The sequence below is a fragment of the Salvelinus fontinalis genome, chromosome 13, assembly GCF_029448725.1.
Source record: "Salvelinus fontinalis isolate EN_2023a chromosome 13, ASM2944872v1, whole genome shotgun sequence".
NCBI classification, from domain to species: Eukaryota; Metazoa; Chordata; class Actinopteri; order Salmoniformes; family Salmonidae; genus Salvelinus; species Salvelinus fontinalis.
Window position 1 is genome coordinate 16,871,624 of NC_074677.1, and position 26,457 is coordinate 16,898,080.

Sequence of the window (26,457 nt, forward strand, 5' to 3'; positions counted from 1 at the left end):
AGATGGACACCAAGTAGTAGAAACATCTCAAGGATGATCAATGGAAACAGGATGCACCTGAGCTCACTGTCGATTCTCATAGCAAAGGGTCTGAATACTTTATGTAAATAAGGTATTTCTGTTTTTTTTAAAGGGAGAAGGGGTCTGAATACTTTCCAAATGGATTGTATATTTTCCCCATTCTAAGGAGTACCCTTATTCCACCACATCTACTGTGTGTACGCATTATCATGGGTCTGAGTAAATTTACGCACACTCTCAAACCAACGTTCATATTGATCAATCTAACCCTCTTGTTTTGTTCCTATGAATGATTGAGAAAAAGGCCCCAGGAGCTGAACCACAACAAGTTAATGCATGAGTGTCACAAGTTAACCACAGCAGGTAAAACATTTTATGAAGCTGTTTATTACTAAATAAGCAACAAAAAAAACACTGCTTTTTACCAACTGTAGTCAACAACTGTATTGCTCATTATATGCCCTTATTGTCACGCCCTGATCTTTTTCACCTGTCTTTGTGATTGTCTCCAGGTGTCACCTGTTTTCCCTATTAGTCCCTGGGTATTTATTCATATTCTCTGTCTTTTGCCAGTTCGTCTTGTCAAGTCAACTAGTGTGTTTTTCCGTGCTCCTGTTTTTTCCTTATCTCCGTTTTTCTAGTCCTCCAGGTTTTGACCCTTCCCTGCCCTGACTCTGAGCCCGCCTTCCTGACCATACTGCCTGCCCTGACCTCGAGCCTGGCTGTCACTCTGTACCTCCTGGACTCTGACCTGGTTCATGATCTTTTGCCTGTCCACGACCTGTCTCTTGCCTGCCCTTTAGATTATAATAATTATCAGAGACTCGAACCATCTGCCTCCTGTGTCTGCATCTGGGTCTCGTCCTGTATCATTATACTTATTCCGACCACACTCTTATAAGGAATAATGCCTAGTTTCTGTTAATTACAGTAGTCTATCATTTGTTGAGTCCAATCCACTATCTCAGTGGAAAAATTACATTTTTATATGAATCAATGTTTCTTGATGTCTATAGTATTCTCTCTGGTATGAAATCTGGTCTCCGCTCAGGTTATGGATGTCACTGCAACCTTAAAGGTCCTCAATGATGTCACCATTGCCCTTGATTCTAAGCAATGTTGTGCTGCTATTTTTATTGACTTGCCCTAAGCTTTTAATATGGTAGACCATTCCATTCCTGTGGGCCAGCTAAGGAATATTGGTGTCTCTGAGGGGTCTTTGAGAGAGGTAGTTAGCAAACCAGGCCTAAGAGTGCAGTGTATAAAGTCAGAATCTGCAGTCTCAGCCACTGCCTGTCACCAAGGGAGTACCCCAAGGCTCAATCCTAGGCCCAACCCTCTCCTCAATTTACATCAACAACATAGCTCAGGCAGTAGGAAGCTCTCATCCACTTATATGCAGACGATAGTCTTATACTAAGCTGGCCCCTCCCTGAATTTTGTGTTAAATGCTCGACAACAAAGCTTTCTTAATGTCTAACAAGTTTGCTCTACCCTTAACCTTGTTCTGAACACCTCCAAAACTAAGATCATGTGGTTTGGTAGGAAGAAACCCCCTCTCCCCACAGGTGTGATTACTACCTCTGAGGGTTTAGAGCTTTAGGTAGTCACCTCATACAAGTACTTGGGAGTATGGCTAGATGGTACACTGTCCTTCTCTCAGCACATTTCAAATCTGCAGGCTAAAGTTAAACATAGACTTGGTTTCCTCTATCGTAATTGCTCCTCTTTCACCACAGCTGCCAAACTAACCCTGATTCAGATGACCATCCTACCAATGCTAGATTACGGAGACATAATTTATAGATCAGCAGGTAAGGGTGCTCTCGAGCGGCTAGATGTTCTATACCAGTAGGCCATCAGATTTGCCACCAATACTCCTTATAGGACACATCACTGCACTCTATACTCCTGGTCATCTCTGTATACCCGTCACAAGACCCACTGGTTGATGCTTATTTATAAAACCCTCTTAGGCCTCACTCCCCCCTATCTGAGATATCTACTGCAGCCCTCATCCTCCACATTCAACACCCATTCTGCCACATTCTGTTAAAGGTCCCCAAGAGGCACACATCCCTGGGTCGCTCGTCTTTTCAGTTTGCTGCAGCTAGCGACGGGAACGAGCTGCAACAAACACTCAAACTGGACAGTTTTATCTCAATCTTTTCATTCAAAGACACTCTTCATGGACACTCTTACTGATAGTTGTGGCTGCTAGCGTGATGTATTGTTGTCTCTACCTTCTTGCCCTTTGTGCTGTTGTCTGTGCCCAATGTTTGTACCATGTTTTGTGCTGCTACCATGTTGTGTTGCTACCATGTTGTTGTCATGTTGTTTTGCTACCATGCTGTGTTGTCATGTGTTTAAAAAAAAATATATATCTTTAACCAGGTAGGCTAGTTGAGAACAAGTTCTAATTTGCAACTGCGAGCTGGCCAAGATAAAGCATAGCAATTCGACACATACAACAACACAGAGTTACACATGGAATAAACAAAACATAGTCGATAATACAGTAGAACAAAAGAAAACAAAAATTCTATATACAGTAAGTGTAAATGAAGTAAGGGAGTTAAGGCAATAAATAGGCCATGGTGGCAAAGTAATTACAATATAGCAATTAAACACTGGAATGGTAGATGTGCAGAAGATGAATAAATAAATACAGTATGGGGACGAGGTAGGTAGATAGATGGGCTGTTTATAAATGGGCTATGTACAGGTGCAGTGATCTGTGAGCTGCTCTGACAGCTGGTGCTTAAAGCTAGTGAGGGAGATATGAGTCTCCAGCTTCAGAGATTTTTGCAGTTCTTTCCAGTCATTGGCAGCAGAGAACTGGAAGGAGAGGCGGCCAAAGGAAGAATTGGCTTTGGGGGTGACCAGTGAGATATACCTGCTGGAGCGCGTGCTACGAGTGGGTGCTGCTATGGTGACCAGTGAGCTGAGATAAGGCGGGGCTTTACCTAGCAGAGACTTGTAGATAACCTGTAGCCAGTGGGTTTGGCGACAAGTATGAAGCGAGGGCCAACCAACGAGAGCGTACAGGTCGCAATGGTGGGTAGTATATGGGGCTTTGGTGACAAAACAGATGGCACTGTGATAGACTGCATCCAGTTTGTTGAGTAGAGTGTTGGAGGCTATTTTATAGATGACATCACCGAAGTCGAGGATCGGTAGGATGGTCAGTTTTATGAGGGTCTGTTCGGCAGCTGTTTGGCAGCATTGTTGCAATATAGGAAGCCAATTCTAGATTTAAGTTTGGATTGGAGATGCTTAATGTGAGTCTGGAAGGAGAGTTTACAGTCTAACCAGACACCTAGGTATTTGTAGTTGTCCACGTATTCTAAGTCAGAGCCATCCAGAGTAGTGATGCTGGACGGGCGAGCAGGTAGTGATCGGTTGAATAGCATACATTTAGTTTTACTTGCGTTTAAGAGCAGTTGGAGGCCACGGAAGGAAAGTTGTATGGCATTGAAGCTATTCTGGAGGTTAGTTAACACAGTGTCCAAAGAGGGGCCAGAAGTATACAGAATGGTGTCGTCTGCGTAGAGGTGGATCAGAGAATCACCAGCAGCAAGAGCAACATCATTGATGTATACAGAGAAGAGAGTCGGCCCGAGGATTGAACCCTGTGGCACCCCCATAGAGACTGCCAGAGGTCCGGACAACAGGCTCTCCAATTTGACACACTGAACTCTATCTGAGAAGTAGTTGGTAAACCAGGCGAGGAAATCATTTGAGAAACCAAGGCTGTCGAGTCTGCCAATAAGAATGTGGTGATTGACAGAGTCGAAAGCCTTGGCCAGGTCGATGAATACGGCTGCACAGTAATGTCTTTTATCGATGGCGGTTATGATGTCGTTTAGGACCTTGAGCGTGGCTGAGGTGCACCCATCACCAGCTCTGAAACCAGATTGCATAGCGGAGAAGGTACGGTGGGATTCGAAATGATCAGTAATCTGTTAACTTGGCTTTCGACGACCTTAGAAAGACAAGGTAGGATAGATATAGGTCTGTAGCAGTTTGGGTCTAGAGTGTCACCCCCTTTGAAGAGGGGGATGGCCGCAGCAGCTTTCCAATCTTTGGGGATCTTAGACAATACGAAAGAGAGGTTGAACAGGTTAGTAATAGGGGTTGAAACAATTTCGGCAGATCATTTTAGAAAGAGAGGGTCCAGATTGTCTAGCCCGGCTGATTTGTAGGGGTCCAGATTTTGCAGCTCTTTCAGAAACATCAGCTATCTGGATTTGGGTGAAGGAGAAATGGTGGGGGCTTTGGCGGGTTGCTGTGGAGGGTGCCAGGCAGTTGACGGGGTAGGGGTAGCCAGGTGGAAATTTCTGTTTGAAAAAGCTAGCCTTAGCTTTCCTAACTGCCTGTGTATATTGGTTCCTAACTTCCCTGAAAAGTTGCATATCACAGGGGCTATTCGATGCTAATGCAGAAAGCCACAGGATGTTTTTGTGCTGGTCAAGGGCAGACAGGTCTGGAGTGAATCAAGGACTATAACTATTCCTAGTTCTAAATTTTTTTGAATGGGGCATGCTTATTTAAGATGGTGAGGAAGGCACTTTTAAAGTATAGCCAGGCATCATCTACTGACGGGATGAGGTCAATGTCATTCCAGGATATCCCGGCCAGGTCGATTAGATCCCGGACAGGTCGATTGCTTGCAGAAGTGTTTTAGGGAGCGTTTGACAGTGATGAGTGGTGGTCGTTTGGTCGCAGACCCATTACGGATGCAGGCAATGAGGCAGTGATCGCTGAGATCTTGATTGAAAACAGCAAAGGTGTATTTGGAGGGCGAGTTAGTTAGGATGACATCTATGAGGGTGCCCGTGTTTACGAATTTGGAGTTGTACCTGGTAGGTTCCTTGATAATTTGTGTGAGATTGAGGGCATCAAGCTTGGATTGTAGGATGGCTGGGGTGTTAAGCATGTCCCAGTTTAGGTTACCTAGTAGCACGAGCTCAGAAGATAGATGGGGGGCAATCAATTCACATATGGTATAGAGGGCACAGCTGGGGGCAGAGGGAGGTCTATAGCAAGCGGCAACAGTGAGAGACTTGTTTCTGGAAATGGGCATTTTTAGAAGTAGAAGGTCGAATTGTTTGGGTGCAGACTTGGATAGTAATACAGAACTCTGCAGGCTATCTTTGCAGTAGATTGCAACACCGCCCCCTTTGGCAGTTCTATCTTGGCGGAAAATGTTATAGTTAGCGATGGAGATTTCAGAGTTTTTGGTGGTTTTCCTAAGCCAAGATTCAGACACGGCTAAGACATCCGGGTTGGCAGAGTGTGCTAAAGCAGTGAGTAAAACAAACTTAGGGAGTAGGCTTCTAATGTTAACATGCATGAAACCAAGGCTTTTACGGTTACAGAAGTCAACAAATGGGAGCACCTGGGGAGTAGGAGTGGAGCTAGGCACTGCAGGGCCTGGATTAACCTCTACATCACCAGAGGAACAGAGGAGAAGTAGGATAAGGATACGGCTAAATGCTATACGAACTGGCCATCTAGCACGTTCGGAACAGAGACTAAAAAGAGCAGGTTTCTGTGCACGATAGCATAGATTCAAGGCATAGTGTACAGACAAAGGTAAGGTAGGATGTGAGTACATTGGAGGTGAACCTAGGCATTGAGTAATGATGAGAGAGATATAGTCTCTAGAGACGTTTAAACCAGGTGATGTCATCGCATATGTAGAAGGTGGAACAACATGTTTGGTTAAGGGATATTGAGCAGGGCTAGAGGCTCTACAGTGAAATAAGACAGTAATCACTAACCAGGACAGTAATGGACGAGGCATATTGATATTAGAGAGAGGCATGCGTAGCCAAGTGAACCTATGGGTCCAGTGAGTGGTTGGGCTGACTGGGGACACGACGATTCAGACAGTTAGCAGGCCGGTGCTAACACGCTAACAGTTAGTAGGCCGGCGCTAAACAAGCTAGCAGTTAGCAGACCGGTGCTGGCAAGCTAGCAGTTAGCAGACCGGGGCAGGCAAGCAAGCAGTTAGCAGACCTGGGCAGGCAAGCTAGAGGTTAGCAGACCGGGGCAGGCAAGCTAGCAGTTAGCAGACCGGGGCTAGCAAGTTAGCCTTTGGGGGACGTCGCGATGGGGGTAAGTCTGTTTTTGCCTCTTCGTGCGGTGACGTCGATAGACCAGTCGTGGAATTAGTAGGGTTCCAAGTAGCTCTAGGTAGCTAGCAGGCCTAGCAGGTTAGCAGAATGGGCCTTCAGCGGGCGTTGCGCCTGAGGGGCCTGTTGGAGTCCTCGGGCAGATTATGTCGGTATTCCAGTCGTAGAGGATCGGCGGGGTTCAGTGCCCCATGCCGGCAGTAGAAGGGGTCCGGATATTGTAGCCCAGGAGTGGGCTTCGGTGGTAGCACAGGAACCCTGGCCGGGCTAGCTTCAGGCTAATTGGTGCTTGCTCCGGGATGGAAACGCTAGCCAGGAGTGGTCACCCGGGATTGTGGTTAGCTAGTTGCGAAGATCCAGATGAAAATGTTCAGAGTTTGCGGTGGGAATCCAGGGATATGGAGAGAAATAGGTCCGTTATGCTCTGGTTTGAGTCACGTTGTTCGAACTGGCGAGAGCTTTCCGAGCTAAAGGTTAGCTGATGACCGCTAGCAATGGTTTGCTAACTGATAGCTGGTTGGTAGTTAGCTGGCTAGCTTCAGTTGAGGGATTCCAGATCCGAAGTAAATAGAAATACTTTAGAAAAAAGAAGATCCACGCCACATTGGGTGAGGCGGGTTGCAGTAGAGTATTTGGAAGTTGAGGTTTAGGATTTTTTTTTTTAAAGATATGCGAAGAAAAAGCTGTAAAAATATATATACAAGGGACATGACAGGACAAAGACGTCTGACTGCTACGCCATCTTGGATGTTGCTGCCTTACTATATTGTTGTCTTAGGTCTCTCTTTATGTAGTGTTGTCTCTCTTGTTGTGATGTGTGTTTTGTCCTATATTTATATGTTATTTATTTATTTTAATCCTAGCCACCGTCCCTGGAGGAGGTCTTTTGCCTTTTGGTAGGTCGTCATTGTAAATAAGAATTTGTTCTTTAACCGACTTGCCTAGTTAAATAAAAAATAAATGTGCTTTTTTTTTAAACTGTGCAATGCATCAGAAGTCTGTGGACATAATCAGCATTGGATCTGATGTCCATATCATTGATTGAGAGTTTTTCTGGTGGGGCTTTCAGATGTGCATTTCGATTTTTCAGATGAAGAGTTAAAGATGTGTTAAAACTTCTTATGGCTGCAATCCCGTTAACGGGATGATATGACAACAGCCAGTGAAAGTGCAGGGCGCCAAATTCAAAACAACAGAAATCTCATAATTAAAATTCCTCAAACATACATGTGTCTTATACCATTTTAAAGGTAATCTTGTTGTTAATCCCACCAAAGTGTCCGATTTCAAATATGCTTTTCAGCAAAAGCACCACAAACGATTATGTTAGGTCACTACCAACTCAAAGAAAAATTATGCCATTTTTCCGGCCAAAGAGAGGAGCCACAAATAGCACAAATAGAGATAAAATTAATCCCTAACCTTTGATGATCTTCATCAGATGACACTCATAGGACTTCATGTTACACAATACATGCATGTTTTTATAAATATTTATATAAAAAAATCTGAGTTTACATTGGCGCGTTACATTCACTAGTTCCAAAAACATCCAGTGATAGTGCATAGCCACATCGTTTCAACAGAAATACTCATCATAAATGTAGATGATAATACAAGTTATACACATGGAATTATAGATATACCTCTCCTTAATGCAACCGCTGTGTCAGATTTCAAAAAAACTTTACGGAAAAAGCAAACCATGCAATAATCTGAGACGGAGCTCAGAACAATAGTAAAATTAGCCGCCATGTTGGAGTCAACAGAAACCAGAAAATACATGATAAATGTTTCCTTACATCATCAGAATGCAGTCCTAGGAATCCCAGGTCCACAATAAATGCTTGATTTGTTCGATAATGTCCGTTATTTATGTCCAATTAACTACTTTGGTTAGCGTGTTTGGTAAACAATTCGGAAGTCACAAAGCGTGTCCACTATAACGTGACGAAATGTCCAAACGTTCCGTAACAGTCAGTAGAAACATGTCAAACAATGTATTGAATCAATCCTAAGAATGTTGTTAACCTGTTGGGGATGGGGGCGCTGTTTAGACTATTTATGCTAATTTGGCTAATTTTTGAAACGGCTTCCCACAAAATCCTTGATCGTACAATATGCATATTATTATTATTATTGGATAGAAAACAGTCTATAGTTTCTATAGGAGTTGAAATTTTGTCTCTAAGTGGAACAGAGCCCATTCTACAGCAATTTCCCTGACATGGATTCAGATTTCAGAAATGTTGGCCACTGTTCTGAAGTCAGTTAAAACGGCACTGATTTTGCTATGACTATACGGACACTTCTTACGTCTTCCCCTGGATGCCTTTACGTGATGACGATTCCAATGGGGTCGATTGCGCGTTCACAGGCACTACAAATGAAAAAAACCTGTAGCTAGCAAGTCTTTTCTTGCTGCGTAACGCGCGTGGAGGACACCGACCCTCTCCTGTTCCAAGCGTTAGTTTAGCCTGTTATATTTCTCCGGTCATCTTTTCACTCGTTATAGGAGTTAAAAACATCATAAGGTAGTTAATTTAAAGCGTTTTATAGCAATTTATATCCGTTTAGTGCGATTTTGGGACATTTATTTCTTTAACGCTGTGAATAGGTGGGCACGCTTTCAGTTCATCCCGAACGCAGTTGGCATTTTCACATGGCAAGAGGACAGCTTTCCACCAAAAGACGATTCCTCCCAAGAAAGGATCCTTTGCCCAAGATACTGATGGAAGAACAGCTCAAGGTAGGACATTTTTATTATGATAAATCGTGTTTCTGTCGAAACATTTTAGTGGCTTAGGACGCCATGTTTTTTGACGTAGCTTCGCTTGGCGCAAACTGTATTGAAAAGTAAGGATAAATTAAAAAATGTAATAACGCAATTGTATTAAGAATTAAATTGTCTATCAATCCCTGTCCACCCTATATTTTTTAGTCACGTTTATGAGTATTTATGTATAAGAGTAGATCACTGTCTAAGTGGCGCAAGGAAATTTTCTGACCAACTGAGCTACATTTCACATTGTCTAACCATGATTTTGGTGGCTAAATATAAACATTTTCGATCAAACTGTATATGCATGTTGTAATGTGATGTTACAGGAGTGTCATCGGAAGAATTCTGAGAAGGTTAGTGAAAAAATTAATATCTTTTGGCGATGTTGACTTTTATCGCTCACTTTGGCTAGAATCAATGCTGGGCTGCTAATTGCTATGTGCTAAGCTAATATAACGATTTATTGTGTTTTCGCTGTAAGACACTTAGAAAATCTGAAATATTGTCTGTATTCACAGGATCTGTGTCTTTCGATTCGTGTATGCTGTGTATTTTTACGAAATGTTTGATGATTAGTAAGTAGGTAAACACGTTGCTCTAAGTAGTTTTTCTATTCCATTTGTGACGGTGGGTGCAATTGTAACCTATGCCATCTACCTGAAATATGCACTTTTTTCTAACAAAACCTATCCCATACCATAAATATGTTATCAGACTGTCATCTAATGAGTTTTTTTGTTGGTTAGGGGCTATAAATATCTTAGTTTAGCCGAATTGGTGATGGCTACTGGTGTTGGTGGACAAATAAAAGATGGTGGATTATGCTAATGTGTTTTTAGGTAATAGATGTACATCTTTACATATTGTGTCTTCCCTGTAAAACATTTTAAAAATCGGAAATGTTGACTGGATTCACAAGATCTGTGTCTTTCATTAGCTGTATTGGACTTTAATGTGTGAAAGTTAAATATTTTAAAAAATATTTTTTTTTTGAATTTCGCGGCACTGGTTTTTCAGTGGGGGGGGGGGGGGGGTGTGCCGCTAGCGCCACGCTGATCCTAGACAGGTTAACATACATCTTGAATAACGTTCCAACCGGAGAATTACATTGACTTCAGTTGAGCGATGGAACGGAGCTGCCTCTCACGTGAACGCGCGTGTTTAATGCGTGGTCACCTCATGGCAGTGGTGAATCATTCCTGTCTCCTTCGGCCCCCCTTCACATTAGAGTCATCAGACAAAGTTCTATTGACTGTTGACATCGAGTGGAAGCCGTAGGAAGTGAAAACTCATCCATATCTCGCTGTAATTTCAATGGGAGCTTGTTTGAAAATCTACCAGCCTCAGAAAAAATCCAAACAGGAAGTGGAACTTCTCAGGTTTTTGCCTGCCATATGAGTTCTGTTATACTCACAGACATAATTCAAACAGTTTTAGAAACTTCAGAGTGTTTTATATCCAATACTAATAATAATATGCATATATTAGCAACTATGACCGAGGAGCAGGCCGTTTACTCTGGGCACCTCTGTGCACCTTTCATCCAAGCTACTCAATACTGCCCCTGTAGCCATAAGAAGTTGGTTTAAAGGTTTTGTTTCATTTTAGCCAGTAGTTTTAAAAGTAGCACTCACAAGTTGTTTTAAAAGTAGCACTCACAAGCCAAAGCGGGTCCTCCAATTGTGTACAACGTCATCACGTCATTCTTCTTGAGCGTGTGCACAAATACATTTCAAACAATTCTGTGGTGTGCATGTTAACGGGCACCCTCATTGAACAATACTGTGCTGACCTGATCCTGCCTCCCACTTTAACCTTGCAACCTCATTGGACATCATTCCATCTGCCAACCAACATTGTCCAACAAGTTTGGGGGGCTACTGAGTGGTGCAGCGGTCTAAGGCACTGCATCTCAGTACTAGAGGTGTTGTATCACAACCGACCGTGATTGGGAGTCCCATAGGGCGGCGCACAATTGGCCCAGCGTTGTTAGGGTTTGCAGGGGTAGGCCGTCATTGTAAATATCAATTTGTTCTTACCTGATTTTTATTTTATTTAAATTTTTACACCCCGTTTTCTCCACATTTTCGTGGTATCCAATTGGTAGTTACAGTCTTGTCTCATCGCTGCAACTCACGTACAGACTTGGGAGAGGCGAGGGTCGAGAGCCGTGCGTACTCCGAAACACAACCTTACCAAGCCGCACTGCTTCTTGACACAATGCCCACTTAACCCGGAAGCCAGCCACACCAATGTGTTGGAGGAAACACTGTGCACCTGGCGACCATGTCAGTATGCACTGCACCCGTCCCGCCACAGGAGTCGCTAGTGCGTGATGGGACAAGGACATCCCTGCTGGCCAAACCCTCCCCTAACCCGGACGATGCTGGGCCAATTGTGCGCCGCCCCATGGGTCTCCCGGTCGAGGCCGGCTGCGAACACAGAATCTCTAGTGGCACAGCTAGCACTGCGATGCAGTGCTTTAGACCACTGTGCCACTCGTGAGGCCCCTTAACTAACTTGCCTAATTAAATAAAGGTTTTATAATAAAAAACACAAAAAATAACGATTGAAAAACATTTTTCTAAAAGTTTGTTTGTTGCAGGCTAGTTCCCATTGTAGCACATGGTCTCATCAGACTAGTATGGCAAATGAGCAAGCAAATGTGATAATGTAATTTTATATACAGCAGAAAATGTATACTTATGTTTGCATCAAATGTCCTACTCCTTGAACGTTGTGTATTAATTAGTATGTGGACACCTGCTCTCATTCTAAAATCATGGGCAGTAATATGGAGTTGCTGCTGCTCTTTGCTGCTATAACACCTCCACTCTTCTGGTAAAGCTTTCCACTAAATGTTTCAACATTGCTGTGGGGATTCCATTCAGCCACAAGGGCATTAGTGAGGTTGGGCAATTAGGCCTGGCTCGCAGTCGGCGTTCAAATTCATCCCAAAGGTGGTCGATGGGGTTGAGGTCAGGGCTCTGTGCAGGCCAGTCAAGTTCTTCCACACTGATGTCGACAAACCATTTCTGTATGGACCTAGCTTTGTCATGCTGAAACAGGAAAGGGCCTTCCCCGAACTGTTGCAACAAAGTCAGAAGCACGAAATCGTCTAGAATGTCATTGTATAATGTAGCATTAAGATTTCCCTTCACTGGAACTAATGGGCCTAGCCTGAACCATGAAAAACAGCCCAGACCATTATTCCTCCTCCCCCTAACTTTACAGTTGGCACTATGCATTCATGAGGTAACATTCTCCTGGCATCCGCCTAACCCAGATTTGTCCGTCGGACTGCCATATGGTAAAGCGTGATTTATCACTCAAGAGAACGTGTTTCCACTGCTCCAGAATCCAATGGCAGCGAGCTTTACATCACCCCAGCCGACGCTTGGCATTGCGCATGGTGATCTTAGGCTTGTGTGCGACTGCTCGGCCATGGAAAACCCATTTCACGAAGCTCCCGACGAACAGTTCTTGTGATGACGTTGCTTCCAGAGGCAGTTTGTAACTCAGTAGTGAGTGTTGCAACCGAGGACAGACAATTTATTACGCACTTCAGCACTCAACGATCCTGTTCTGTGAGCTTGTCTGGGCTATCAATTTGCGACTGAGCCGTTGTCGCTGTGCAAATGAAACCCATTTCCGAAAGTGCTATCCTGAAAACCACCATCAGCAATTGATTGAATACTAGATAGATACTTGTAAAACTAAGGCAGCTATGAAAAATACTCTGTTTATCCCCAAAAACCTTTGGCTATTGCCTGCCCGGCAAATATTCAACTTCGCATTCATTAAATCATAATTTAAAGTATTCCCATTCCCTTTCATTGGAATATCCAGTAATATTACTATGTTATACAAGTGTGCCGATTTTCATGCTTCTATACCAAAGTGAACAATCTGGTATTTTTTGGAGCTTTCTACTGGACTAATCTTTTGGTTAAATGTTACAAAGGCCAGCACGGGCTGAAAGTCGGTGACTACAGCATGTCCTCGTCAGTGAAAGTTTGGATGTGACTTGTCATATCGGGTTGGATAAGAGTCCTTGGCCATCTGGAGGATCTGCCCTGGTCATTCTGGGGTTCAAAGCAAAGTGCTTGTCTGGAGGACATGCAGGTAAACAGGAAACAGCTCCAGGGGGGTTCGGGAGGAGGATGGGGCACTCAACATGGACGACACACAGCTTCTTGTCATGCCACCCTTGGCCTTGCCAAGAGGTTACCCTCCCCATTTGCATTATATGACACACTACTCTCCTTTTGGCCTTCACTGCATTGCTCCCCCTTGACTGGATATTAACTTGGAGAATAAACTGGTAATACATTTTCAGAGGCACAGCATAATAATAACTTTAAAATAATGATAGGCCTAATGATAACAATATTAGCTACAGAACACATGAGCAAGACATGACACCTATATGCTTATGTTTAGGAATAGGTGTTTATCCTGACCTATAAGCCATCGATAACAAGGGCCCAGGGCTTTTTTTTGTCAGGTTGCAGACGGAAAAACTCTGAGCTCTGCTTATGTTAACTGCAGCCTAACAATGGAACACCAAGTATTTGTTAGTGGTTTAAGTGGATGTAAATAGGATGGTTCATCCAATCTACATCTTTGAGTGAAATTAATCTTACATCGAGTTGCTTTTTTAGGCCAGCAGTGACAGCAGCATCCACGTTAATCCATAGTTTACTTTTAGTAGTCAGCATGATTTAGCATCCACAAAAGTGTATGCAATGCAATATCCCAATGTTAGCAAAGCTGCACTACAAGCTGAAACACTGAAAGAAACTTGTAGACCATCGCTTTAAAGACCGTGGTAAAGGGTTGGGTGTTCGAACGAGTATCACATGACGCATTAGCAGAGAGATGGTTTAGCAGAGGCAATGTCTCTGGAGTCCATCCTGGCACACAATGCGTCAACCTATTGTGTGTAATAGAAATCCTGTTCAATCTATCACTCATACTAAGAAGTATATTATTTGTATTAAGTAGTTTGGGCTCTCTTAAACAGGCAGATCAGGAGATGTACCCGCAGTCAGGCACATTACAGAACAGGATCACCTGCATCCTCTCACGCCATCCTGCATCCGCAAGCGCAAGGCAGATAAAGATTACTTTACTGTTACTTCACAAATGTGACCTTCACTTTATCCTAACCCTCGTAATGCACACGCACACACACACGCACGCACGCACGCACGCACGCACATGCACACGCACACACACACACACACACACACACACACACACACACACACACACACACACACACACACACTTAGAATTAAAGAGGGAGAGATTCGTCATGTTCCCAGCCTATTCGGAGGTAAAAGCTCAAACCAGGCTTGCACTGTGGCAAAACAACTGGCTGCCCCCGTGCATGTACACACAATAAACAACAATCATAAATAGGAGTACACTCATTCCATGGTTCAGACACTGATGTTGTCAAATTTACAGGGCTGCCTATTGGGCTGCCTATTGAAGTGAAAACATTGACGCGGCTGATGACTTTGACGTGTTGGTTAGTGTGACCTAGCCACAGCAAACAAACACCAGCAGATACCATTACTAGAGTGAGGGGTTGGGGGTCTAAATAAATACACATGGACATATGATTAAATGGAATTACCGTAAAAGTAAATAGGCTAAATAAAAAGTGGAAATGCTGTATTTCTTAAGATTTACAATGCAAAAACAATATTAGTCACTATGGTGAAGTTAATAAAAACTCTCCCAAATTTAAATATTTTTACAGTGCCTTATTAAGTGGAGAATAACCAAGTAAATACAATACCTTGAAAGTATTTGAAGTTTAAGAAAGAAAAAAAACATGATATTCTGCACTTACAAAGTTATGGACATCGGAATTATTAGTTCATTTAAGCAACAATCCTCACTGATTTAATACCACAATCCTTACTTTGTTTATTATTTATAGATAGAGCTATGGATGCAAGCATTGACAGTCCATGATGTAGAAATAGAAATACATACATTTACAGTGCATTCGGAAATCATTCAGAGCCCATCACTTCTTCCACATTTTGTTATGTTACAGCATTATTCTAAAATGTATTAAATAAAATATTTCTCATCAATCGAAATAAATACCCCATAATGACAAAGCGAAAACTGGTTTTTAGACACAATTCTCCGTAAGAGCTCCAAAACAAGATTGTGTCGAGCACAGATCTAGAGAAGGGTACCAAAAAATGTCTGCAGCATTGAAGATCCCCAGGAACACAGTGGCCTCCATCATTCTTAAATGGAAGAAGTTTGGAACCTCCAAGACTCTTCCTAGAGCTGGCCTCCCGGCCAAACTGAGCAATCGAGGGAGAAGGGCCTTGGTCAGGGAGGTGACCAAGAACCCAATGGTCACTCAGAGCTCCAGAGATCCTCTGTGAAGATTGGAGAATCTTCCAGAAGGACAACCATCTCTGCAGCACACCACCAATCAGGCCTTTATGTTAGAGTGGCCAGACGGAAGCCACTCCTCAGTAAAAGGCACAGGACAGCCCGCTTGGAGTTTGCCAAAAGGCACCTAAAGGACTCTCAGACCAAGAGAAACAAGATTGAACTCTTTGGCCTGAATGCTAAGGGTCACGTCTGAAGGAAACCAGGCACCACTCATCACCTGGCCAATACCTTCCCGACGGTGAAGCATGGTGGTGGCAGCAGCATCATGCTGTGGGAATGTTTTTCAGCGGCAGGGACTGGGAGACTAGTCAGGATCGAGGGAAAGATGAACGGAGCAAAGTAGTACAGAGAGACCCTTGATGAAAACCTGTTCCAGAGCACTCAGGACCTCAGACTGGGGCGAAGGTTCACCTTCCAACAGGACAATGACCCTAAACACACAGCCAAGACAACGCAGGAGTGGCTTCGGGACAAGTCTCTGAATGACCTTGAGTAGCACAGCCAGAGCCCGGATTTGAACCCAACCAAACATGTCTGGAGAGACCTGAAAATAGCTGTGCGACGACGCTCCCCATCCAACATGACAGAGCTTGAGAGAATCTGCAGAGTAGAATGGGAGAAACTCCCCAAATACAGGTGTGCTAAGCTTGTAGAGTCATCCCCAAGAAGACTTGGTGCTTCAACAAAGTACTGAGTAAAGGGTCTGAATACTTATGTAAATGTTATATTTCAGTTGGTTTAATTTTTATAAATTTGTTAAAAAATATATTTTGCTTTGTCATTATGGGGTAGTGTGTAGATTGATGAGGGGAAAAAACTATTTAATCCGTTTTAGAATAAGGCTGTAACGTAACAAAATGTAGAAAAAGTCAAGGGGTCTGAATACTTTCCGAATGCACTGTATATTCTTTATTTTCTTAGCCTTGCCCTGCCAAAGCATTACAAGACAGCAGTGAAGGTGACTGCCCAACTCTATGGTGAACAAGACAGCAGGCAGCAGGCCCGCAGCTAGGGCTGTGACGGTCATGGAATTTTGGATGAAGGTAATTGGCCAGCCAAATGGCCGCATTCACCGCAATAACTGCTCGAATAGCACTGTTTTTTTAAGAAGCACATTTTCTCCTCTGGTCCTGACTGCATATGCTGCCAACAAAATAGAATGAATAGAACGGGCGTTCTAATTTAAGTCAATGATGGCATAATGGGTGGAGTTGCAGCCATCGCAACTCCACCCATAGGAACAAAGCAGGATGTAACAGCAGGAAGTAAAAGCAGGAAGTGTAGCCATCAACATGTGCTTTGATTTGTTGATTCAACTCAACTGACATTACAAAAAATACATTCCATTGCAAGAGCCACATCAGTCATTTAAATGAACATTCTAAATTACCATGGAAATGATTGCATCACAATACCAGATAGACATTGCGAGTTTACCCATGAGTTTATCAGTCAAATTGTCAGGGTTAGAGGTTCCATGCCCATTCTATTTCTATGTGTGCTGCTGTGGGGGGGGGGGGGGGGGGGGGGTGTTACCTAGTCAACCCAACACTCGTTTGCTACAACACCTTGCTTGTTTCAGAGAGTTGTTAAGAGTCCATGTTACCGCAGAAACAGACTCAACTGCACGAATGCCCAGCCGTCCCCTCTTCACTTACTCTTTGTAGCTCTATAGTCAACATATTCATAATGTTGGCTATATGACATATATGAATCAATTTCCTATTTCATGTCTCACATATTTAGATAAAATGTACACAAACGCTCTAGTCATGCATCTTCAGTGCACCAGATAGCTAAACCCTCTGGCTAATAGTGAGGGCTACTGCATATTGCCATTACACACAGCATTTAAGAGGCTGCAAAAGTACACATTAAAACAAATGGACTTTTCCCCTCTCTATCTATATTAAGAACAGGACACCAGGAATGAAACTAACTGGAAGACTTTCTCTTCTAACAACACTGGAGGACCCATTCCCTATTGAAGGCTTACTTTTCATTCCTTGCACACATGTGCTGTTGCCATTACACTTAGCACATGTCCACCAATGTATTTTCTATCTGAGGTAAACCCTTAAAGTATTTTGAGGAAGTTTGGGTAAAGCACACAAAATGTACCACTTACAGGAGTGCTCCCCATCGCTACCGAGGCCAAGTACTTTAATACCATCTAATAGCAAATCAATGTTGGTGGATCACTTATTGTGTAAGGGTTTCAGACTGGGAGAGAAACCATTTTCCCAGTACCTCAGCACATGGTGGATGTTTCTGGGCCAAATGTGAAATATTTATTTTAGTGCAATCTGCTTCAAAAGGGGATGGACTGGTAAGGGGCCATTAAATGAGAAGACAGGGTTGTTTACTGTGGCGCTGATGTACAGCACCTACCTACCAACCCTTTACGCACGCACGCACGCACGCACGCACGCACGCACGCACGCACGCACGCACGCACGCACGCACGCACGCACGCACGCACGCACGCACGCACGCACGCACGCACGCACGCACGCACGCACGCACGCACGCACGCACGCACGCACGCACGCACGCACGCACGCACACACACACACACACACACACACACACACACACACACACACACACACACAATATTAAAGGACAGTGCCTCTGTTGGAGGGAGAGCAAAATCGGGATAGGGGCCTTCCAAAACAATTTGCAGTCCTATTCCAATTGAATCATCCAGTCAATGTACACCTGTATGCATCCATTAACTGCCTGAACAGAAAACACTATAAGAACCCACAATGAATCAAGTGTAATACAGCTATTCATGCCAGGCAGAATTATATTTTGGGGAGTACATTGTCTCCTCAATGGTTCTCCTCTGACATTCATTAGATTAAAAGAAACAGAGCCATTGATGGCCCTGGATGAATTCTCCAATTCTCCAGGTGTTTCCCGGGAGATAAAGTAATTCTAGCGTTTAGAGACGCCATTGCAAATCAGGAGACATAAGAGTATCCAGATAATAAGATGCATTGATAAGAGCATCCTGTTAGTGCCAAAATGGCTTACATTGGCGAGGTGTTCAGCCATTGTGAGTAGCCGTTTTTCAGCTCCCGCATCATAAACTGTGATAAATGGTAAGGAGGCTGAACAGTTACATGTCCCAAATGGCACACTATTCCCTATATAGTACACTACTTTTTACCTATGGTCTCTGGTCAAAAGTAGTGCACTATACAGGGAATAGGGTGCAAATTGGGACGCAACCCAGCAATTTTTTTTAACTGTCAATCGTACAGTTATGAGTTAGATAATTTTTGGGGGTGTCACTCCACAATGATAAAAAATCTGTTCTTTTTTAAACCACATTGTAGACCACTAAAATGTAGTTTTGAGACACTAAAAACAATCATAGTGGAACATGGTACAGGCATCATCTATAATACATTACAACATCCATACACATGTGTGCATACACAAAGGGTGCATTTAGGCAGTGAATATCAGCAGGAACTTCTGAATTAGCAATAACTACATCACCAAAGCTGTGTTTGCACAGTTCACCTCAAAATTACTTTTTATTTCATTTTTAATTTACCAGGTAAGTTGAAAAAGAATACAACTTTTTTACAGCAATGGCCTCATCCATCCATCCATCCATCCATCCATCCATCCGGGACAATGGCACTGCATATCAAAGCCTTCCCTCTAGGCATAGAAGCAATAGCTCAGGTACCATGCAGCCACAGATACAATTAGTGACAGACTGGTAACAAGGTCAAAGATAGAACTAACCTCAGATCTGATTATCAAAATACTCTGGCTTGGGTGCAACTGTTACTAAGCAACAGCTGTCGAATGACGTCTATTGTTTACAGTCTTTGATACTGGGGCACCAACAGATTTCTAGGTAAGAAGAGATTGTATTGACATAGAAATGAAATACAATCACAGTGAATCCCTACTGGAAATGTGAATGTTTCCGTGTTGGAAATACAATAATTACATATTAACACATTTTATTTGACACAAATTGAATTGTAACATAATAAAATGCAAATATTTGCTTTCACAAACACCTGAAAAGTACGTTCGGAATGCAGTTTTACTTCCCTGTATTGAAACACATTATCAAGTCATTTCAAATGCCATGGAACCTGTTAGAATTGTAAATGGAACGTTAGTCTTGTGTAAAATTTCCAGTAGGGTATAACATGCGTCTTCTCAGTAAAAATTGCTTACCAATCATATTTGATTAATTGAATGGTACAGCAGCTTTGGATACGAGCTTTGTAATTACAACACAAAGTGACATGATGTTGAAGCCGTGTAGAGGGATGAGAGAATCATTCCTAGAGGTCTCCTAAGAGCTGCATTGGCAATACAATTGCCAGAAAAGCTCTCAAAAAGGTCCCTTGACACACTCATATAAAATCACATCAGTGACCTCACTGTCTTGAGTCAACAAGTCTGGATGAGACAAACGTTCCCTTTCAAGCCTACCAGAGAACACCTAATGCCTGGTCTTGCTTGATTGAGACGGATGCTGCTTTGATAACAAGTCTGCTGGCGAAAAAGAGGAGACAACCGCATTTCAAAGAATCTCTCTCAGAAGAACCAAGTCAGACAGATTGTTTTCTTTCCAATTAATGCACCTAAAAGAAGGGTGGCTGTTTAAATATTCATCCTCCTGTCCTGTCTTTGGTGAAGGTGACCTTGTGAGCATATGGTGTTTAACAAGACAGTTACTGTGTAGCCTTTTCAACTGCAAACACTAACCTAAATTAATTAAGCAAAAAGGCATGAGGGGGTGTGGTATATGGCCAATATACCACGGCTAAGGGCTGTTCTTAGTCACAACGCATTGCGGAGTACCACAAACCCCTGAGGTGCCTTATTGCTATTATAAACTGGTTACCAACATAATTAGAGCAGTAAAAATAAATGTTTTGTCATACCCGTGGTATACGGTCTGATATACCACAGCTATCAGCCAATCAGCATTCAGGGCTTGAACCACCCAGTTTATAATTTACATTATATATCTGCCACAAGTCACTCCAAATCTGTTGATAGATGGTTAAAATAACAAATCTGTCGAACTTGTATGTAAATATCTGATGTTTTCTGATTCAGTGTTTCTCAGGCCATTGGAATTCGACCAGTGTGAGCACTTATTATGAGATCAATTACACATTGACATTTCACATTAAATAAAATTTGAACACAAATCAATTTTGGCTTAACCTCGCATAAGGCTATATAGGTTTTAAATCACTCATGTATTTGCAAATCCGTTATTGCATCAAGCCACATACAGGTATAATAGTAAAGAAAAGACGTGGTGGTCATTGGTACACATCTCAAGGAGAAACCATTGGTGCATCCGTCTTTGCTGTAGGAAGATGTTGTTTACTGTGTGTGTCTAGAATACTCATGTGCCTGGGGCTGCGTATCAAATGGCACCCTTTTCCGTACATAGTGCGCACCATGGGCCCTGGTTAAAAGTAGTGCACTTTACAGGTAATAGGGTGCCAATTGAGAAGTGGCCTTGGTATGTCGACCATGACATTTAAGACCCCAAGAAAAAAAGATTCTGATATATTAACGAGTTTATTTCCAAATTTCCCCCTCAGCCATAGTCCTATCATGCTCCTGAGTGGCGCAGCAGTCTAAGGCACTGCATCTCAGTGCATGAGGTGTCACTACAGTCCCTGGTTTGAATCCAGGCTGTATCACATCTGGCCGTGATTGGGAGTCCCATTCAACTCTGACGAGAAGACAATTAGTATGCTAATGCAAAACATGTTAGGTCGTCCAATAGGTTTGAACTAACAACTGATAGAAGTCTCGATCTCTACTTTATGCTATTCACCCTCTCTGACCGCCACCCCCCCGGAAGACCTTCTGTGATACACTGTGGTACTCGTGTACACTCTGGTACAGTATGCTGCAAATTAACTATATGAACTGGAGTTTCTTTATACAGTAAAAAAAAACACTAACAATGTCTATAAGTGCAAATATATGCTCTGATGAGCCATGTTGGGCAGCAATGCTGTCCTTAAAACTTCAAAACTCATGTTGGAGTCTGGCCTAGTCATAGCACTGTTGACTACGGACCACACATTGACACTTATGGATTCAAACTCTGCCTGCAGCTTTATATCTGTATGCCTGGATCTACCTGTCTCCCCCTCTCATTTGGGACTTTCCATCTAAATAAAGAGAATATACTAATAACTGAGGTTAAATCAGAGAAGCGGCATGAGCCAATCAAGGCCTCCGATCTTGGGGATAACAAGTCTGTGGAGTAATTACGACAACAGGGAGTCAAGATGGAGAGCCAGTCTGTGTTTCTTCCCCTGGGGGAGCCACACACAACAAGACCCTGCTACCTACTAACGACACACGCACGCACACACACATACACACACATCAAGAGCCTGCTTTCCCGAATTAGACAGATTTCCCTGACAAACATCCTTCACCTACTGCGTCTGGGCGTTAATTAAACCAGCTTATAATTCCCAAAGTTCACATTGCTTGATTGAAAGAAGGCTAATTGCTGATGCAAGATTCATGCATTTTTGCAAGCAGATATTACCACAGAAACAGACCGTACTGTCGGTCGATAATGTGACAGCATGAATCGATGACGACAGCTTTTCTGAATTAGTCCATATCAAATACTGTTCGCCTTGCTCAGAGCAAGGCAAGTAGGGAGGACTCCAATCTCAGCAGACAAGACTCAATTCTCTCCCGCCTGTGCAATTACACCGCAGCATTAAAGCTATTTTTCATTGAAAGTCCCAAGGCTAAGTGAAAACAAATGAGAAAGCACAGATTCATAGTCCTTGGCCAGGCCATGACTCATGCATAATATAATAGAACTGCGTTTCTCACTAATTCCCCCCTCTCTCACTCTACATAAAGGATTGACACTTGGTTTGCCGGGGTGCCACAAAGGAGCGGCTGCGCCTGAAAATTACATCCAACGAAAGTCAATAGTTACTTAAAAAGAGGCAAGGGGCGAGAACGGTGCAGAGGAAATGGCTGCAATGGGTTAGCCCGTAGAAGAGGAGTGGGATAAGGGGGAAGATCATGTAGGTCAGATAGGGACACAAGTCTGGCAGTGTCACACAAACACAGATACACAGACAGACAGACAGACACAGAAACACACAGACCATAGCCTCTGTCTGAAGAAGAAGCTCTTATACCCCTCTCTCTGACCGCTATGCAGATGTGAGTGAGACTGCCTCTCCCTAACCTAATGTCTCTGTTGTCGGATGTGGGATGTTAAAGGATGGGCTAACTAGGCTTTAATCACCGTTGAGAATCATTGAGAAGTTAGTGGTATAGTAGCACTTTGAAAATGCCATTGAAAAACCATATTAATTAAAATTGTTGTTATTCACTGGAATTAAATAACTAAATCAGTGTAATTCACATTTTTGTTCATTTACAGATGTAGGATCTGAATCTGATCACTCTTTAATTGCTGACTTGTAGTGTATTTGCTTATCAAAAAGACTTCTAAAGTTTGGAATTTCCACTTAGAAATGTCAGACTTGATTTGCCCTAAAGAAAAATGTATCAACCCCTACAAAAATGTCCATTCATTTTAATCCACATAATAATTCAAATTTCCTTTTGCTGCAGGATTATTTTGCTGAAGAAAACTGGCTAAAATTAATGTCCTACATCGGTAACTGTCAAATCCATTGTTGATAATGACTAACAGAAAAGCATCATGGGAAATGAGGAAACAAATGATACGCAGGAATTTTAATTTCATAATATTATTTTGAACATTTCTTTGATAACATTCTACTTCCACACTGAGATTGAAGTACCATTTATGTAGTAAGAAGAAACCAAAACAAAGAGGGGGAGCATTAGCAAAAACAAATGAATATAATTGCAATAACCTGCCCCTAGGTAGGTAGCCTAGCGGTTAGGAGCATTGTGCCAGTAAGCGAAAGGTCACTGGTTCAAATCCCTGAGTTGACTCCTTTAAGTTGCTCTGGATAAGCGTGTCTGCTAAAATGCCAATCACAACAGACAACAATTGTTACTTTGTGACACTGATCAACCAAACAGAATATCATATATGAATGACTGGTGGCAAAACAAATACAACTTGTGTTTAGGTGACACTGACAATGAGTCGCAAACACACGTGGTATTCCTTGGGTAAAAAGAGGTTTATGAGATACAGAATTCAACAGGACCGACCGCACATAAATCCATGGGATCACACAGAAAGATAACAATAACAAATTCATCCGATTCTACGTTACCTTTCAAGTAGAACGAAAACATTTGAAAAGAGTCAAGTGAACCCCATGCGTGGCTCATCAACAGACCCCAAAAGCACTGTGAAGAAATCAAATAAAAAACAAACTTTCCAGTGATAAAAGGGAGAAAAAAACTTGCCAGGTAGTTTGCTCCAGTCACACCAGGGTATGTAAGATCAAAACGAGTAACCAGTGCAGGCTGCAGGTAAGAAGTAAAAGACAACGTCACTCGCAAGTTAGGAAGACAAAAGAGAGATGATTATTACATAAAGATAGGGAGGTGCAGGCTATGGGGGTACACAGTCATACTCCACAGAGGGCAAAAGAGAGGGAGGGAGCCAGAGAGGGAGAGAGAGAAGGCGAAAATGAGAATGCAGGAGAGCAATGTTAGGGTTGAATGCGGATGAGAGAAAGTGAGTTTCTTACTTCCTGCATATGAGCCAATGAGGAAGGAGCCTCTAAGAAGCGCTCCCTTAGGGCCAGATTTAGTCATGTCCAAAGTCTGCAACTGTTTCATTCCCTTAACTGCTCTTAAGGGAATGGAAGACCGACAACAGATACAAACTTCTTGTAAAAAATGCTTAGCTAACCTGGCCCTCTAATGCTATAGCACCAGTAGCGGTTGTCCTCATTTCTATTTGTATGTTGGTTTTTACAAAGTTATAATTTCCCAAAGAACTCGAAATATAGTGAACCTAGACCACAACCCTATAACCCACCCAAACCCTAAAGCAAACTAGTGCTCTTATGCACTGCTAAATGCTAGTCACTGTAACTAACTGCCGTGCCAAACCAGGAGAACGGCCTAGTGAGCGCAAGTTAGCTCTTACCTGCAGAATTACCAAGATAGGTCGTACTCTCACCCGATGCTGTGACACAAGTAGGAGGGGAGTACAAGTTATTCCTCATGGCTCAGTCCCAGCTGGCTTTGAATAAAATTGATATCAGAATAACAGTTTCCAATGCAACGTGGTAAAACACACAGAATTCCAACACCTTGCTATAGATAACAGAGTTCTCTAAGAAAAATACGAAATTATGGAAAGCAGCAAATGTGCCGCAAAGTTACATCCCTTACAATCAACAGACGAACCTAACTACACATGCACTCGTTGTAGAAACTCACCTTTCCTTTTGAGTTTTAGGGACTGACTAAAGAGAAAGATCCACGCGGTTAGAAGAATAGTCTGAATTTACCCGAATCAAAGCTTACCAGTACATAATGAATCTGCATTTCAAAATCTCCTCAACAACATTGAGTTTTTTGTCCACAGCCTGTCAACGACTCCATTCGGCTGTCATGGCAGATATTGGACCACTTTTGTCACAGTGTTGTTTCAAATCCAAGACCTGCTTCCGTTGATATCTGGTATCCTGTTTTGAGACCTTCTATCAGCGACAGTGGAGTTGGGACGGGCAGCATTTGATCTATTCCCTGTCAGCTGTTAAGTTGCTATCATCCAGACACTGGGCTGTCACGTCCAACTCAATAATAATATAACCTTGCAAAATATTGGTAATAACGCTGCAGATTTTCAGGCACTCTAAGCTATGAAAGAGAGTCGTCACTTTCATCAAAACCAGACTAGAATACTGAGTTTCTTTGTGACAGTTGAATCTGTGCTATTGAGGGCAAGGTTACCCACATACCCACAGAGAGAAAAAAGCTTACTGTATGTGTGATTTCTCCTCCATCCCTCTCAGTTTACATGTCACAGATTGCAAATTGGCTCCTATAACCTATTCCCTACATAGTGTACTACTTTTGACCAGGGCCCATCGGGCTCCGGTCAAATGCAGTGCACTATATAGGGCATAGGGTGCCATTTGGGACAAAACAACAAGTTGATCTGTTGCCTAATCTCCTCACAATACAATCTAAAGTAGACTCAGGGTAGTGCCCCATCACATCAGATATTTCTTTATCTAAACGAGATAGGGGACGTGGAGACTAAAAAGGCAGTCTGTAATAGTATCCAACACAATCTCCAAATAAAATTGAGGCTTCTAAGCCCACAAAAGATTCTATTACATGAGATACACAGGGGTCAAGAGAGGAGGCCAAAGAGAGGAGACCAAGAACCGGACTCTTACAGGAAAGATATTATATCAGTCAGCCAAGTATTCAATGAAATATACTGCAGGCCGGTGTGTTACTTTGAAGAAAAGAAAATATATAGAATGTATTTTATTTTGTGGCACCTTTATCTAGTAATAATTAACTATTAAACATTAATCCTATTACTGGAATATGAACATCAGTTCTCTGCTGCTTTACCTTTGTTTTATAAAAATATAAAAATAAATAAAGATTAGACTATAGCCAGATTCGAATAATGAGAGTTTTCTACAAAAGTATTCTAACATTTTTATTTTTATTTCAATCACACCTTAATTCAAATTGAAATTAAATCAGAGACAAATCCAAATATATTGTCACTCAACAATCTACCCCCTGCAATTCACTAACGTCCTGTCCAGGGGTGCTACAGATACAGGAGACGGGCTACTGCCCTATTGGCCACTGCCCTATGGGCAATTCTACTAAAACTGTGCATGATGTTTGTACTAATCAGAGGTGGTTAGCGTATATACATTCTCCTTTGATTCCCATTCTGTTCCCACATTGTCCCCAGCTGGCCAGCATTGTGCTCTGAGCTCCAGGGTAAAGTTACCCTGGGTACTGATCAATGATCAGCTTCAATCCAAACCTTAACCATTAATGGGGAAAATTATAAACTGATCCTAAATCAGCATCTAGGTAAACTTCACCCAACAGTATTCTAGCAACAATGGTTGTTTT

The 26,457-nt window shown here is 42.6% G+C and overlaps 1 protein-coding gene across 19 annotated transcripts in view; it reads right to left on the minus strand.

The window, feature by feature from the left end:
• Nucleotides 1-26,457, minus strand: part of LOC129868173 (disks large homolog 2) — a 282,679-nt gene that overhangs the window by 128,354 nt on the left and 127,868 nt on the right. For 14 of the 19 annotated variants that reach the window (XR_008761729.1, XM_055941883.1, XM_055941891.1 and 11 more), the window contains one exon: nucleotides 23,794-23,853. The exons of the other annotated variants lie outside the window; for them this stretch is intronic. Coding sequence is in view for 13 of the 14 variants with exons in the window: in XM_055941883.1 (XP_055797858.1) it covers nucleotides 23,794-23,853 (60 nt within the window). In the remaining variant the exon portion in view is untranslated. The remainder of the gene's footprint in view (nucleotides 1-23,793; nucleotides 23,854-26,457) is intronic. 19 annotated transcript variants of the gene reach the window in all.